Raw genomic sequence first — 16,305 nt, 5'->3', positions numbered from 1 at the left:
AATAAAAATCATGAATCATAAAGTAATAATAAAAAATATCTTCATTATCCTAAAATTTGTACAAAAGATCTATAAATTTGGATGATCACGGCGGCCAACTACCACTTTTCATCCAGGCATACGCAAGAAAATCGCTACCAATCTATTCATGAACAAAAAAATTTAATTGACTTATATGAGCAGAGCTAATACTTTACAGTACTAAAAAAATTTAAGATCAAATGGAATTCTTGGTCTGCCAACTTTCTGCAACAGGTGCCTTTAAAATATTAGGTTTGACTGAAACTCTTAGCTCGAATACAGTATAGCTTGGAAGACGTTGCACTCGTAGGAGTAAAATTCTGTGTTGTACACTAAATATGTTGATCTTAATATATACTCAAGAAATAAATACCGATACTCAAGAAATAAATACTTACGCATAACATGCAGAGAAAAACATAACAAAAACAGACTCATCGATACAAAGAAGGTGGTCACAGTTGATTGCCATCACCCAACCAAATTATACGTGACTAACAATAAATACCTACTAATAATAAAACTACAGTAGTAACAAAACATAACTCATGCAATTATTTTCAATAAAGTTCATTGGCAGTTTAATAATTTCTAACACGGCGATAGCAGCAATTTACGGCTCTTGAAGGGATATCTGAAATGGTGCACGGAATGCATCGTAATTGCTTCTCTGCTGTTCCCCATGAGCTCATGAGACTAGAGCTCATGAAAGTCTCTCCCTGTTCCGAGCTTGTATTGTGAATGTACCGAGGGTCCCGGATATTACGAGGCCCCAGGTGAGGGGACGACGAGATGTCCTGAGGCCTGGAAGACGTCCACTCCGCCGTGCAAGAGGCACACGCGCGCCACGCCCGCCTCGACCAACTGCTCACACACCTGCACAGGTTTATTCATGAGCGTCTGGTGCGAGTTACTTTTTTTGTATTCATTGTTATGAAATTACACAAGATAAAATGGCATGGCTCAATAAGTAGGATGGCCACGCCCGCCTCGACCTGCTGCTCACACACCTGCACAATTTTGTTCATGAGCGTCAGGTGCATGTTACTTTTTAGCTCATTTTCTCATTTATTGAAAAATGCCCTTTTGTGCTCGTCATGTCCGTCCGTCCGTTTGTCTGTTGTTTGTCCGAGACTTCACGTTTTCGTCGACGAGAAAATGCGCTCTCTGTCACTTACTGCAGTGAGTACCTACCGAGTTATTATTTTTTTTGCATTCATTGTTGGGAAATTACACAAGATGAATTGCCATGGTTCAATAAGTAGGTTGGCCACGCCGTCCTCGATTAGCTGTTCCCACACCTGCAGTTGTTCGATCATAAGCCTCAGGTTTCACTGTTTCAGGTCCCAATATTTTGTTTTATGCTGATATATAGCAAGTAATTTAAATTGGTCCAGTATTCATGTTGAACGCTATACTGAAGTGCATTGTTACAACTTGTAAAAAACATCGACAATTCATTTGAAAATTCTACAAATGTATTTTTGGTTAGAAAGTGAATTTGGTCTTGAAAAAATACCCTACAAATATACTAAAGGTAATCAAGCGTGAAGATTAAAATATATTCATGTCATGAAACATAATTTCGTGCAAGATTAATAATTATTAGAAATTATTCTGTACTGCAGATTTTAATAATCCTGGACATTGGACACACGCGTAAGATGATCACGACACCTGAAGGGTAAGATGATGGGCGGCTTTGGTGCCCATGACGACGACGGCCATTTTGCCCACCGCCCTCAGCTTGGCCTGCTCGAGGACAAGTTGAGGGCCCCCGTCCTCAGAGGGAGAGTCTCCTTCCCTCATCCACAACTCCCCAGGCGCATTCCAGGCGTTCATCAGAGAACCCGTTTGAAATCTGCAGGGATTATTTCCATGACAAACTAATAAAATAAATTTTTACACCAGAGATAAAGGCAGAATAGCCTGAAATAATGAATGATCTCACAGACAGATCGATTGAATGCCAGTAAGTTTGAATCATGACTGAATATAATAAAGAATAACGAATAAATCCTTTAAATAAATAAATCCAGAATTAAATATCTCCACAATCCCCATTTTTCCAAAAATACTCAAGTTTTCCTACGACGATGACAAGACGTGGATTGCATGAGCACAATCTGCCTTAAATCAACTCCTTGTAGCACGACGAGCAGTGAGCCGGACTTACAGGTGCTGGGGCCTGGTGTCCACGACGAGCAGTGAGCCGGACTTACAGGTGCTGGGGTCTGGTGTCCACGACGAGCAGTAAGCCGGACTTACAGGTGCTGGGGTCTGGTGTCCACGACGAGCAGTAAGCTAGCCGGACTTACAGGTGCTGGGGTCTGGTGTCCACGACGAGCAGTGAGCCGGACTTACAGGTGCTGGGGTCTGGTGTCCACGACGAGCAGTGAGTCGGACTTACAGGTGCTGGGGTCTGGTGTCCACGACGAGCAGTAAGCCGGACTTACAGGTGCTGGGGCCTGGTGTCCACGACGAGCAGTGAGCCGGGCAGAGCTTCACTGAGCCGCACGACGTCCGCACCGCTGATGCGTCCGCAGATCTCACTCCGCTGCTCCGCTAGTGTAATGCTGCTCAGATCATTCTGGAAAGATATAATAGTCGTAATTTTCATGATGATATAGAGAGTTACATAATATTAAAGCCATCCCATTCTAAAGGCTTTTTTGCCGTTTTGTACTCAATTGTTCATGCAACTTATAGTATGTCATCGCAAATGTATTCTTATTAGTACTTTATTTACACTTATAAAACGTCAGGTTCACCTGATAGTTCTTCAGTTAGAAAAAGTCTGATGACATTGTCAATTGTTGTTTATGGAGTTCATATAAGTGTAAAAATAATCACAAATAGTTGAACTTATTTGTTTGGCAAGGAGTCGGGTCAGTAGCAACTTTAATCATGGTTTAATAGAATCTTCACTGCCGTGGGTGCTAAAAGACCGTTTTAACCTTAGTCTACGAGTAAATGTCTAGGTTAATGTCATCAGGGTTCAGTAAGACGACATTTATTTCAATGGGAACCTAAATGCTTACTAGAGGGCCTGACAAATGTTGCTCTGTGTCCCGGTCAGACGAAGGCGGCGCGTGGTGGCGGTACAGCAAACTCACGGGCGTCTCAAGGTGCAGGTCAACTGAGTCCTTCACCACCTGCTCTATGTTGATGTCTGCATGAAATTAATAAATCAATTAATTACGGCATTGATAAATTACTAAGAACAAGTTCAAAATTCTGAAAAATTTCACCAAATTAAGAAAAACAGTAAAAAATTGTTAGTAAAATTACTCCCGGGTCTTCAACAAAATCTGCATTAAAGAACAACTGATTAGCTACGGCAATATACAGAAAATAATATACTTACATTGTTTGCGTAAATGAATACCTACGGGCGTTTTAATTAATAAGTGCATACAAAAATTTATCACTTTATGATAATGGTCCACAAAGAGGCATGGTGATAGTGTAGTAAACAATTGTGACACTATCAGACAGAGTATCACCCGTTACAAGGCATTGAGCCACGTCATTCAAGTCTACTACTCTCGTGGTCTGATGGAAAACTACACCAACAGTGACATGCAGGGTTAACCAGAGAAACTCTTGTCGTCCGACGATCCTTTTTAAACTTTTCTTAGTTTTCTCGAGGTGTAACCAACCCTCAATGTTCAGATTGTACCAGACATCACAATAATCTCATCGTAGAATAATAATAACCATAATAACTCTCAAATGGCATGTACGCATGTACAAGAGCGCAGGCATCTATACATTGGGTTACCTATAGGTATTCCCGGGCCGAACTGGGCCAGGATGACCCACACAAGGGCAAAAAGTGCATCACTATTAGGACAAAGACCCTGGAATTTTTCTGTGTATAGTAAGCCTTTGACTCCATGAACCTCAGTAACTTGTGACCTGGCATGTCCGAGAAGAGCAGGATGCAGTCGTTGAATGAGAAGTCGAGGAGCTGGTGCCGCAGGTGTCGAAGGATGGCCGCCGCCACACAGAGCGCTAGTGACGCGGGGTGCAGCAGCAGCGTATCCCACACGTGGAAAATTTGGCTCAGCGGGAACACGTCTGTGATAATATGAAATAAAAGTTGAATTTTTTTCGAAAACTCGGAAGATTTCTTGGAAATAATATGCAACAAGATGCAAATGATGGAGATGTCGTTATTATATATACAGGGTAATGAACTTGGGTGATACGTCAAATATAATAAAACTTGTATCTATACACAACAAAGTTCACACACATGCACTAAATGACCTGAAACGTACGTGTATACATAGTGAGGAACCACGGAATTGCATAAAGCTCTGGCACGAAGCCAATGGAAGCAAGGTGGGAGAACAGCAAGGGATCATGGAAGGCGACCAGATGACAAAATTTCGCCAGGTACTCCTGAATAACGGCGCTGTTGTCTCGTAAGAAGAACTTGTGAAGGTATTTCTTGATGAAGGCTGTGAGGCATGCGTACGCCAACGCTGCAAAACACAACAACATCCGAGGTGGGTGAGATCTCTCTCTTCAATATCGTGGTCTTGAAGCCAAATACTAGACCAGTGATTCCTAAAATTTGTGCCTTATCACACGGGACTAATTTATCAGTTTTCAGGAGGTATTTTTTAGATTAAAAAAAGCAATTCTCATTTTAAATTAATAATAATATATCTTGAAAGAGTCCATTATGCCATAATATGCTTATTATAGCATGTTAAATTCAGTATCAAATTTAGGAACCATAGCACTAGACAAAGAATACGTTGCTTAAACCTCGCAAAAAATATAGAAAAAAAAATTTACGCCATTTCCATTAAAAACTTGGGATGAAGATGTAGTGAATTTAATGCCGTTTCCTATCTTTTTAAATTCTTGGTGTACTTGCAATTTCAGCATATTTATTGTACAAAGAACAGTATTAAAACTGTTATAGATTATATACCGTTATAGGTTATATACCGGAACTGCCATAGATTATCGTGAATCTACCTTCTTATTTAACTTAAGGTAGAGAAAGGGGGCGGTAAGTGAGTCCAGTCCCTGCCAGTACACGAGCCCGGGATGTGATACTGTTATAGATTATATATTGTTATAGATTATATACCGTTAGATTATAATACTGTTATAGATTATATATTGTTATAGATTATATACCGTTAGATTATAATACTGTTATAGATTATATATTGTTATAGATTATATACCGTTATAGATTACATACTGTTATAGATTATATATTGTTATAGATTATATACCGTTATAGATTATAATACTGTTATAGATTATATATTGTTATAGATTATATACCGTTATAGATTACATACTGTTGTAGATTATATACCGTTATAGATTATATACTGTCATAGATTATCGTGAATCTACCTTCGTTATTGAAGTTAAGGTAGAGAAATGGAGCGGTTAATGAGTCAAGTCCCTGCCAGTACACGAGCCCGGGATGTGAGACCACCCAGGCCTTGAGGAGGCGAGTGAACTTCTGGTGAGCGCGGGGCGAGGAGAGCAGCTCGTCGTACTGGTGGCAGCGAGGGATGTCCACTTCGATCTGTCAACATGTATCATCAGAAATTGTACTTTTTAACGCATTTTCTCATTTATGAAAAACATGTCCTATTGTGCTCGTCATGTCCGTCCGTCCGTCCGTCCGGTCCGTCCGTCCGTAATTTCTTGTTTTTGTCGATTCTGAGGAAATGCGCTCTCTGTCACTCACTGCAGTGAGTACTGAGTTATAATTTTTTGGGTAGTTAAAATGACGTCCGTCCGTCTGTCCATCCGTCCGTGACTTCATGTTTTCGTGGATTCCGAGAAAATGCGCTCTCTGTCACTCACTGCAGTGAGTCCTGAGTTATATTTATTGGGTAGTTGAAATGATGGCGCATGGAGTTTTTACATTAAATTTATGTTTCCTGAAGTACCTATCAAGATAATTGTACCGCAAATTGTTACATCAAATAAATGGTACAGAGATATTGGTACATATACATGAAGCCATATGAACAATAGCTTTGTGGACACAAGAACCGTCTCCTCACACACAAATAGAGATGATGTTTTTTTTCTACTGACCTCCTTATAAAAAATATAGTTATCATTCGCAGACACTTAAAAGTAAAGATTTATTAAAAATTTCAGAGTGTAAAAAAATTAATCTGAACCCCAAATGCTTCTAGAACTAATGATATCGACAGAGCCATCCACGAATTCTTTTCAGTTCTTTGAATAAAATTTACCACGCTGGTAGATGAAAAATCATGTTGTTGCCAGTGCAATCTAAGCAGATGCAATAATTTGATATTTTTTATGTGCTAACTCATCGACTACAGAAGGTAACTCAGGTTAAAAAGGCTTGAGATGCGAAGGCCATTGCTTTTGTTCATAACCTGAGATAAACGTTTTTGTTTACGGATATGGATCACGAAACATCACAAATACGAACAACTAAATAAAAAATTCTACATTACAACTTTTCATCTCTCACAACAACATAGGAAAAAATATATAACGCAGTACTCACTGCAGTGAGTGACAGAGAGCGCATTTTCTCGTCGACGAAAACGTGAAGTCACGGACGGACAAACAGACGGACGGGGAAGGACAGACGGACATGGCGAGCACAATAGTGATTTTTTTTCATAAATGAAAAAATGCGCTAAAAAGATCAATCAATATAAAATGCAACATCGTAAATCTCGTGCTAGACAAGGAGAAAACAGTGACTATCATTAATCAATCAAATTTATCAATTAGATCATCAAATTACTTGACGGTCCGTTGAGGTTGGGGTAACTTTATCAATTTCAGCGTAAGTGGAGATGGTGTCACCGTCCACCCCCAGCAGCGCGGCCCACACCTCGCCTCGGTGGTACGGCGGGATGTCCATGTGAGCGTCCGCTACGATGCGTGACCGGTAGTATGGATATGCCTGCGGTCACATTACTGTAGTAATTAATGGAATTTAATGTAGGTCACATTATTGTATGTAATTGAAAGAAATGTCTTTGTGCAGTGTCTTTTAAATTTACCAGCGCAAATGAAAATATTGTTAAATATGTAAAAAAACTAGTTAGAAAATTATCAATGAAACTAATTCTCTTGTCTTCAATCACACAAAATTTGAAAAATTGCTTACGGAAAAATAATATAATCAATTAGCTTCTACTACTAGTAAATATCAACGGGTTATAGCAGCAGTGATGTTGAGTGATGCACGCACTCTGAGCAGACGGTGGAAGAGGAAGATGTTGAGTGATGCACTCACCCTGAGCAGGCGGTGGTAGAGGAGGATGTTGAGTGATGCACTCACCCTGAGCAGGCGGTGGAAGAGGAGGATGTTGAGTGATGCACTCACCCTGAGCAGGCAGTGGAAGAGGAGGATGTTGAGTGATGCACTCACCCTGAGCAGGCGGTGGAAGAGGAGGATGTTGAGTGATGCACTCACCCTGAGCAGGCGGTGGAAGAGAATGATGCGGTGAAACTGATACTCGACGTCCTTCTCCCTGATCACCAGAGGCAGCTTCCTGGCCTCAGTGTCTTCGCTGCTGCTTTTTCTGAGGATTCAATATCTTGATTACGATGATGATTTCAACTTCATTTTCTAAAATTCATTAAATAGCTTTACGAATAAAAATAATTTAGATTATATTTGCAGACTAATAGGTTATAATACATTAACAAATACCACATGGTGAGTGGTTAAGGATACATGCTAACCTTTGATTTGCTTGTTTCTAATGAGGAACATATCCGTATTTAGTCAATTTAAAAAATAGGACAGTTTGGTAAAACTCGTACTTTGAACATTATTTCCAGTACATATTTCAGCTATAGTTGGCCTAAAACTCCAGGCTCATAAAACCTTAGAATTGATTCCTGGATTTCATTTTCCCAGATGAAATTTTGCATCTGCAAGACCAAGACTGCCGAATAACAGTGTGCAGAAATCAAGAAAAATGACTAGGCAAAACAATTACTGATCAGAAATTAGTAACTTCTCGAATATTTCAGTCTCGGAAAAACTTCTACATTTACCAACTAATCTTTCTGAAATTTCACACACATACGTAAAAGGTAACATAAAAATAAATGGCTCGCATGATTTTCTTGATAAAATGAAAGAAAACATGAAATTAATTGAAAACGGCAAAAAAGGGGTACTTGAGAAAGTTTATAACTCTTGCAAATCACATGATATAATATCGAGACACATTTCATTCGATTCGTAACAAAGTTATGTAGCGGCTCTAGAGCCCCGATTTTCGATTTTCCTCGCAGTTTTTCTTTTATGCACGTTTTTCCATTTTCACACATTTTCCCCCTACACCCCCAATCCCCCCATATATAAGTTGAACCATGCAAAAATGGTTAGTTGAACCACACAGCCTTGGGCTCCTAGAGTCGCTAGGTATGGTCTTTACAAATCGAATTATATGTCTTTCACTGCTCTAGCTTAAATACTGTAGGAGTTATAAAGTTTTTAAGGTGGCGTTTTTAGATATTTAAAATGGTTCAGCAGAGCCAAATAAAGTAAAATTTATTGCAAAAAGAAGAATATGCCAAAAAAAATCTTGAAATTGTAGCCCAAGCTTCCCAATTGCCAATTATTTGCATTTAGGGTACCAGCACAGGTTTTCAGACTTATTCTTTTCCAATTTAACGTGAATAATGAGCTATAAATGGGACTTTTTATAATCATATATGTATAACTATTCATTTTATACAAGTTTAAAACTGCATTACACAAAAATTATTGCATGTTCATCCGTGATATTTGCTTTCTTGAACGCGCATCGTTCGTAGCTTTCAAACGAGTGCAAACACTTAGCAATTAATGCAAATAATTATCAATAAATACACTTTTTCAATAAAAATTTGTAAATATTGTAATAAAATGGTCGTTTTATAAAAGTTCAAAACTGCATTACGCAAAAATTATAGCTTGTACATCCATGATAGTAGCTTTGTTGAACGCGTCTTGCTTGTAACTTTCAAACGAAAAGCTTGTAGCTTTCAAACGAGTGCAAGCACTTTGCAATTAACGAGAGTAATGATCTATATATATAGATTTAATTCAAATAAATCTTTGTAGGTATTGTTAAAAAATGTTCATTTGATATATTTTTAAAATTGCTTTAAGTAAAAACTATAGCACGCACATACATGCAGTTTGCTGCGTTAGATGTGCCTTTTCAGCAGCTACAAAATGAGCCAAGAAAACGGAAAAGCCAAAATTATCAATTTTTTAACAAGCCAGTCCCCTTAATTAAGAGGGCATTGAAATACACAGCTGAGAGAAAATCATCAATATCTTTGGCAAAACTTCGAGATCAATGCATAGAAAAGATTAAGATTCCAAATTACAAGAAAAAAGATAAAGTGTAAACACTAGGATAGGCGGGCGGGAGATGATGAAGCCGTGCCGCACGAGCTCCTGCTCCGCCTGTCCTCCCGCCAGCTGCCACAGGTGATACACCTCACGCATGCTGCGCTCACGTAGGCCTCCTATGCCTGTCCTGTAAAATGTATCAGTCTTTAGGCAACGCAAACAACCTTTTTTCAAATGTTGCTACATATCCTGCAAGATGCATCTGCTTATGGTCAATGTGGGTAACAACTTCATCTGCAAGAACTCTTACACCAACCTGTAGCAAGAGGCAGAGGGTACCTCATGAAAAGGGTACATATGACATTATAACTCCAACAATAGGTTTTAACGTTGAGGCAATCATTGAAATGATAATTTATGATATACTAGATCCTAGAACAAGTATGGTACTTATTGAAAAGTGTATCAGTGGAGAAACGTGTCAGTGCAAGAGAAGATAATGTATATCGTATATTAAAGAACAAAATTGAAATTTATATTAATATTTCAAAACATATATCCTGCAACTCAATTAAATAAAGAAGAAACACAATAGATGCTATATATTTCAATGGATTACAGAGATAAACTAGAAATATAATCTCACTTCACGCCATCATGATTGAGTGTCATACAATCATCAGGCAGGGGGTAGTTAGACAGCATTTCGTCCATAGGAGGGAAAGCTTTCCGCGGGGAAGCAATGGTGCAGCGAGGGAAGGGCCGGGGCTGAGGATCCACAGGCGCAGTGAGAGTGAGACCAGCAAATGCAGGATGGCTTAACAGGTCTATTGGTGACGGTCGAGACGTAGGATCAAACTTCAAGCAGGATCGCAGTAGGTCTTGTGTTGCTGCACTAAGCATCTGTAAACAGTTCAAATTTAGCCACAATCGTAGCAGCTGTCGTATTGCTGCACTCAACATCTGCGAAAATATGACTACTCAACATCAAGTAAATAGTATGAAAAAAACATTCAAAAAGACATTATTTATGTTATAGTCTTAGGATACAGGCTTGTGACATTTGAGTGATCAAGGCATGAAAAATGTTAAAAACATACATGCAAGGAAAAAAGATGTGTTGATAACGAGCAAGGCTACCTTAATTGAAGCAACCGCGTATCAAGAACAGTCTTTTACCTCGAATTTTTCAAGCAGTTGGGGTTTCTGATCAATAATTGCAGAAGCAAGGTCGTCATGGTCACTTTTAGATGCCATGAGCAGCACAGTGGCAACGCTGATTTCAAGAGGTTCTTTGTGGCCTGATCTGTCAGTAAAATTATGGTGTGTTAAAGCTTCCAATGACGACAATGTTTATAGCTACAAAATATCTTTAAATTAAATTAAAACAAATTTTCAAGAAGATGATGCAGTAATGATCATGAGATTTTCTTGGACATTAAAGACAAAACAATTATCACAATAGTTAATAAGACAGATTAAACGTTGTCTAAGAACTACTCCAAAACGTCTATAATTTAGTTTTATTGTATCCAAATACATCCATAACAACTAAAATGCAAGACTCTTTATTAGCGAGTTGTTTAGCTAAATGCCTGTAGTTCAATAATTTATCATTTAAGTTAGTTCAATTAGTTGAGACTAATTTTCAAACAAGTTATGTTAGCCACAAAATATTCCATTTGTTTGCAAACTGGTATCAATACTAGAAATAAACTGTTTAATTAACCCTTTGTCTATGAGCACATTAATTATATCAATGCAATTTTTATCTAGAGTTTTGTTACTTGCATATAATGTTATGAGAAGAGGTAATTTCAACAGTTAATCCGAAAGAATGGGTTTATTAAGTAAGGCAATCAAGCCAATCATTCATACTTGGTTTGTGTTGGGAGTATGAGTGAGAGGAACATGAGCGCAAGGCTCCACACATCAGAGGATGGGTTACCACCGCCACCAGCAGGTCGCAGCTCCGGACACGCCCCAGCTATCAGCACTTCAGGAGCACTGAACTCGTTACTTTAGGAGGAAGAATTTTCATTTCATGTTAGTTGAATTCATTGAATAAGATGGCTAAATTAGTGAAAATTTGTCACTTCAATTTTAATTTTCTCCATTATTCTCTACCTGAAAAAAAAAAAAACGGTCCCAAGGTTTTGAACAGACGAATTATAAATTCATGATAATTTGCAAGATTAATAAGCAGATTGAAATTAATTTTCTCAACCCACAAGATAACTATACATTTTTCAAAAAAATTAGATTTTTCTGTAAGTTACATTACATTTACTGACCCAATGGGAAAGGAGACAGCTGTTCCCTGTTCAGTCATATAATATAGTCCATAGCCATTCATCTTGGCCTTTCCATACGGATCAATAAGCAAATTACGAGGGCACAAATTGCAGCAGCACGAGATGCCCAACTTGTTCAAGTAAACTAAGCCTTGCATAACCTGAAATACAGTATATATATCGATAAATAATAGAAGAGCAGACAAGATCTGGAAACAATTAATTGATTTCACATATAGGTACATAAAATATGACCTAACAACATTAAATTACATGATTAAAATTAATGAAATAAATTAACTACTTGCTAGATTTTCAGTGCAGGGATATGAGCTCCTCAACTACCTACAAACAATTGAAACTGCCTCACCTCATGCATCACTTGGATTAACCTTTTTTCAGTTTGGAATTCTTGGTGATTGTTCCAAGCTGCCAGAAGATCACACTTGTAGAACTCTTGAACCACTATAAGTCTTTCTGTAAAAGAAAAAGTAGTAAATAAAAGCAGAATATCTCCTTATCTAGGATGGAAATTTGTTTAAATATCAATTATAGTAAATTATGACATTCTGTTGAAAAACTTTATAAACTAGTTAACTAACAATGATATACAGCAATGCATAAAAAAATGTACGAGCTGGAATCTAAAATTAGTAAGATCTTATCTCTCTATTTATTTGATTTGATAAGCTATTTTATAAAATAAACAACCAGGGCAAATGCCTGTATATATTTGAGATATAATGTTCAAAAAAAACATAGAGTTTTGCCAATCAATTGTGATTGAAACTTCTAGCCTCAACTATGATAATGTTTCTAATAATGATCAAAAGATTAGCAGAAAAATCAACGAGTGCTCACCATGTTTGCCTCGTTGTATAGACACATAGGAGCACAGGTGAGGGTGGGACACGGTGTACAGCAGTTGGGATCGGCCAAGGATCCGGACCGAGTTTGGAGTGAGAGGCAAGCCATTACTTCCACAAGACTCACTGGGGTGTGCAGAGGCTAGGAATGTTGAAGCCCCAAGGCTTGCATACCCCAATGTGTCATTTGATAATCCAATCATTCCTTAAAATTAGATATTTCTGATATTTATACAGCTGAAAAAAGCAGAACTATAGTAAAACATTTCAAACAAGAATACAACAGTGTCATATCCATGATGCACATAGCATGCTATGATGCCAATAATGCCATGCAAGTTTGATCCCTGCTTTCTGAGAGTTCTGTTCTAAATCAGCAAGGTGACCAGGCAGCTGAGCACAGTGGATACTGGAGCCATGTCTGTAAATTGCCTGTTCCAGACAGGAAACATGTTGTGAAAAGTTTTGCAACAGTAAAAATAAGTGACAGGCATAATGGTGAATAGGCATTCAATGCAGGAAGCACTATTATCATTATTTTGTTTATAACCTCAACAAGATCAATGTGTGCATAAGTGAAGTGGATAAATTATAAACAGATTTTAATAGCAGGATGGTAATATTTTTACTCTTAACTCAAATCATTCTACTCCAAAGGGACAAATTTTTAATACATTTGAAATTTTGTGGCCCAATTGAACTCTTTTCTTAACAATTAAACATGTGCTAAACTGGTATTTTATGTGGCAGAAATCTTGCGGTTCCATAAAATGACTGGAATGCTCTAGTGTCTCGTTGTGGCTCAAAAGTTAGATGCTTTCCAAACTGGCTTTTAGAGATGCCAATCTTTATTACTGTGCAGTGAGCAATATATTTAAAAACTTTTGGGCAGAAACCAAATTGAAAAATTAGGCAGAAGCCACCCATGAATCAGCTAGAAATGCCCATGAATTTTGCCAATTTCACAAATTCCTATGGCCCTTTTTAATTTCTTCATTAACACGTTGACTACGATTGCTTTATCTTGTAGTATTATTTCGTTTTTGTACTGTTTTTAAACAGGGTTGCCACAGACTGTCATTTATTCCGGACAAATTCTGTGATTTAGTTTTTCTCAATTGTATTGGCTGGCTAAAATTTATTACAGAGGTACTTCCTAATTAAATTTTAAATACTGCAAAAAGAAAATAAATGGATAAAATGGAATTTTTATAGCGGAACCTATAAATAAACTAGTATATATTAAGTTATCGGCCTTTTTTGTTCTCGGATTTGGCCGATTTTAGGCGACCTGAAATATGTAGGTACCACTACGTCCTGGGAAAATACATTTCGTGGTACGCATACCTATATACCACTTTGGAGTCAACGTGTTAAAAAATGAAAAAGCCTATTTTTACCCATTATTTTTGATGGCTATCATCTGCAATTTCAGGAAAGTTTTGCCTAATATTATAAATAACAGGTGGAATTTGGAAATCATCATTGCATGTGTTATTTTGGAGAATTGTAGCAAAAATTTGTATTTTTCTACTTTTTTATTTTAGATATTGGAAGAAGAGGCATAGAAACTGGTCAAATTGTCTATATTTAGGTACTAAGATTTCTGACTTATTTCTAGATGGATCATGGCTGCAGCCAAATTTTCCAGGTTAGGCAGTAAACTTAAAAGTTAAAACTATGTAGGTACCTTTGTCACCTAGCCTATACTCTATAGCTATTCATGTCCTAGTCTTTATCATTTGTGTTCATGCTATAATTCAGCATCAGGGTATTTTTTCACAAATTACTTTCAACTTGCAACTTGAATTGATCCCTTTCACAGTACCGAGTACTGACACTGACAGTAGTATAGGTATAGTTACTTCATTTTTATACAACTACCAAAGTACCGGTACCAATTAATGAGGCAAATATTATCTCGTATACCTACTTAACTATATGGATGTGACTTTTTACTAGGTAGTTGTTATATAATAATAATAGCAGTTTCAGCAATTAGTAGGCCAGTAGCCTACTGTAGTAGGCCACATCAGGCCTACATTTCAGCGGCCAGCGCCAACATCATTATGTTATGTAGCCCATTCTTAGCATCGCAGAACAATAAGAACATTCACAGTATTTTGCGGTCTCAAACTTGCAACTCAATTCTGCTACAATTCTGTTGTGCTTAACTGCCCGGCCTCTTCGCTGATTCTGACCAGAAACTGACTCACAGTGCTGAGCCTGAGATTGAACCCGCGCCTCCCTGCACTAATCTTGGTGCTCAGACGGCTCACTTCATTGACTTCAACGTTTAACCACTCACCACTGGGCCACCCGCCACCCTGCTACAGTGTTAGTACTTTGGTAGATTTAGGTAGTATCTAGAAAAAAAATTAGGGAAGTCATAAAATGATAAACGTCTAAAATTCAGTTTTATTGTATCCAATTTGTGAAATAATGTCAACATTCAACAAGTTTCATATTCTACCCGATAAAACACAATTTTTCATTTGAAATTCCTCATTTTGACAGAAAAGCTAAGTTTGCTAGTCGTATGACTAATGACTTCAAAGTCCAAGCTTGCTGTGGAGGAAGATGGACAGAGACGAGACTATAGCCTTATAGGTTTTGGGAAAACTGTATTTGGTGGAATCTGGTATACAACTGAGGCATAAAGGCTGGCTGGCCTTACATGACCTACTTTTGACACTAGTAGTTCTACTTGCTTTTAATCTTCTTCTTTGCGGGGGGTCCACGCTGGGTGGACATAAAGCCACAGGTCTGCCTGATGGGATGACCGTTGGGCCTGAGAGCTTGTTGGTTAAGTATATTATCTCGTATACCTACTTAACTATATGGATGTGACTTTTTACTAGGTAGTTGTTATATAATAATAATAGCAGTTTCAGCAATTAGTAGGCCTGTAGGGCTGTAGCCCATTCTTAGCATCGCAGAACAATAAGAACATTCACAGCATTTTGCGGTCTCGAACCTGCAACTCACTGGCCACTGCTACAATTCTGTTGTGCTTAGTATCTGCCGGGATTCTGCCCAGCCTCCTTGCCGATTCTGACCAGAAACTGACTCACAGTGCTGAGCCTGAGATTGAACCCACGCCTCCCTGCACTAATCTTGGTGCTCATTTTTTATTCGTTTCAGATTTGCGGGAGCCTCTGAAGACCAGTCCAATGTGGCCCCATGACAGGGTTTTGAGTTGTATTTGCCTAAGTGATCTTTCAAGTGGCGCTTCACAGTTATTTTCAATCAGAGCACTACCTAGCCCAACTCTAGCCTAGCCTACTCTTGGTGCAGTGGTGCTCACTTCAACGTTTAACCACTCACCACTGGGCCACCCACCACCCTGCTACAGTGTTAGTACTTTGGTAGATTTAGGTAGTAGGCTATCTAGAAAAAAAATTAGGTAGTCATAAAATGATAAACGTCTATAATTTAGTTTTATTGTATCCAATTTGTGAAATAATGTCAACATTCAACAAGTTTCATATTCTACCCCATAAAACACAATTTTTCATTTGAAATTCATCAATTTGACAGAAAAGCGACGTTTGCCCTACCTAGTCGTATGACTAATGACTTCGAAGTCCAAGCTAGCTATGGAGGAAGATGGACAGAGACGAGACTATAGGTTTGGGGAAAACTGTATTTGGTGGAATCTGGTATACAACTGAGGCATAAAGGCTGGCTGGCCTTACATGACCTACTGACTACTGTTGACACTATAGTAGTTCTACTTGCTTTTAACCCTTTCAGGACGGATGTAGACTGTAGTCTA

The 16,305-nt window shown here is 38.2% G+C and overlaps 1 protein-coding gene across 1 annotated transcript; it reads right to left on the bottom strand.

Annotated features, from left to right (window-relative positions):
* Positions 1–15: 15 nt before the first annotated feature.
* Positions 16–13,185, bottom strand: LOC108664602 (TBC domain-containing protein kinase-like protein). Its single transcript, XM_018151224.2, has 16 exons — positions 12,523–13,185; positions 12,032–12,138; positions 11,662–11,822; positions 11,246–11,386; positions 10,547–10,673; positions 10,014–10,270; positions 9,426–9,554; positions 7,484–7,592; positions 6,806–6,967; positions 5,413–5,590; positions 4,308–4,514; positions 3,943–4,104; positions 3,063–3,193; positions 2,478–2,611; positions 1,699–1,882; positions 16–897 (listed from the first exon to the last, which is right to left on the bottom strand). The coding sequence occupies exons 1-16, from the start codon at positions 12,728–12,730 to the stop codon at positions 784–786; spliced, it is 2,511 nt and encodes an 836-aa protein (XP_018006713.1). The 5' UTR covers positions 12,731–13,185; the 3' UTR covers positions 16–783.
* Between the last annotated feature and the right edge of the window lie 3,120 nt (positions 13,186–16,305).

The sequence above is a fragment of the Hyalella azteca genome, unplaced genomic scaffold (genome assembly GCF_000764305.2).
Source record: "Hyalella azteca isolate HAZT.00-mixed unplaced genomic scaffold, Hazt_2.0.2 contig5000, whole genome shotgun sequence".
NCBI classification, from domain to species: domain Eukaryota; kingdom Metazoa; phylum Arthropoda; class Malacostraca; order Amphipoda; family Hyalellidae; genus Hyalella; species Hyalella azteca.
Note: the sequence above shows the minus strand (reverse complement) of the source record. Positions and strands in the feature narration are given on the sequence as shown.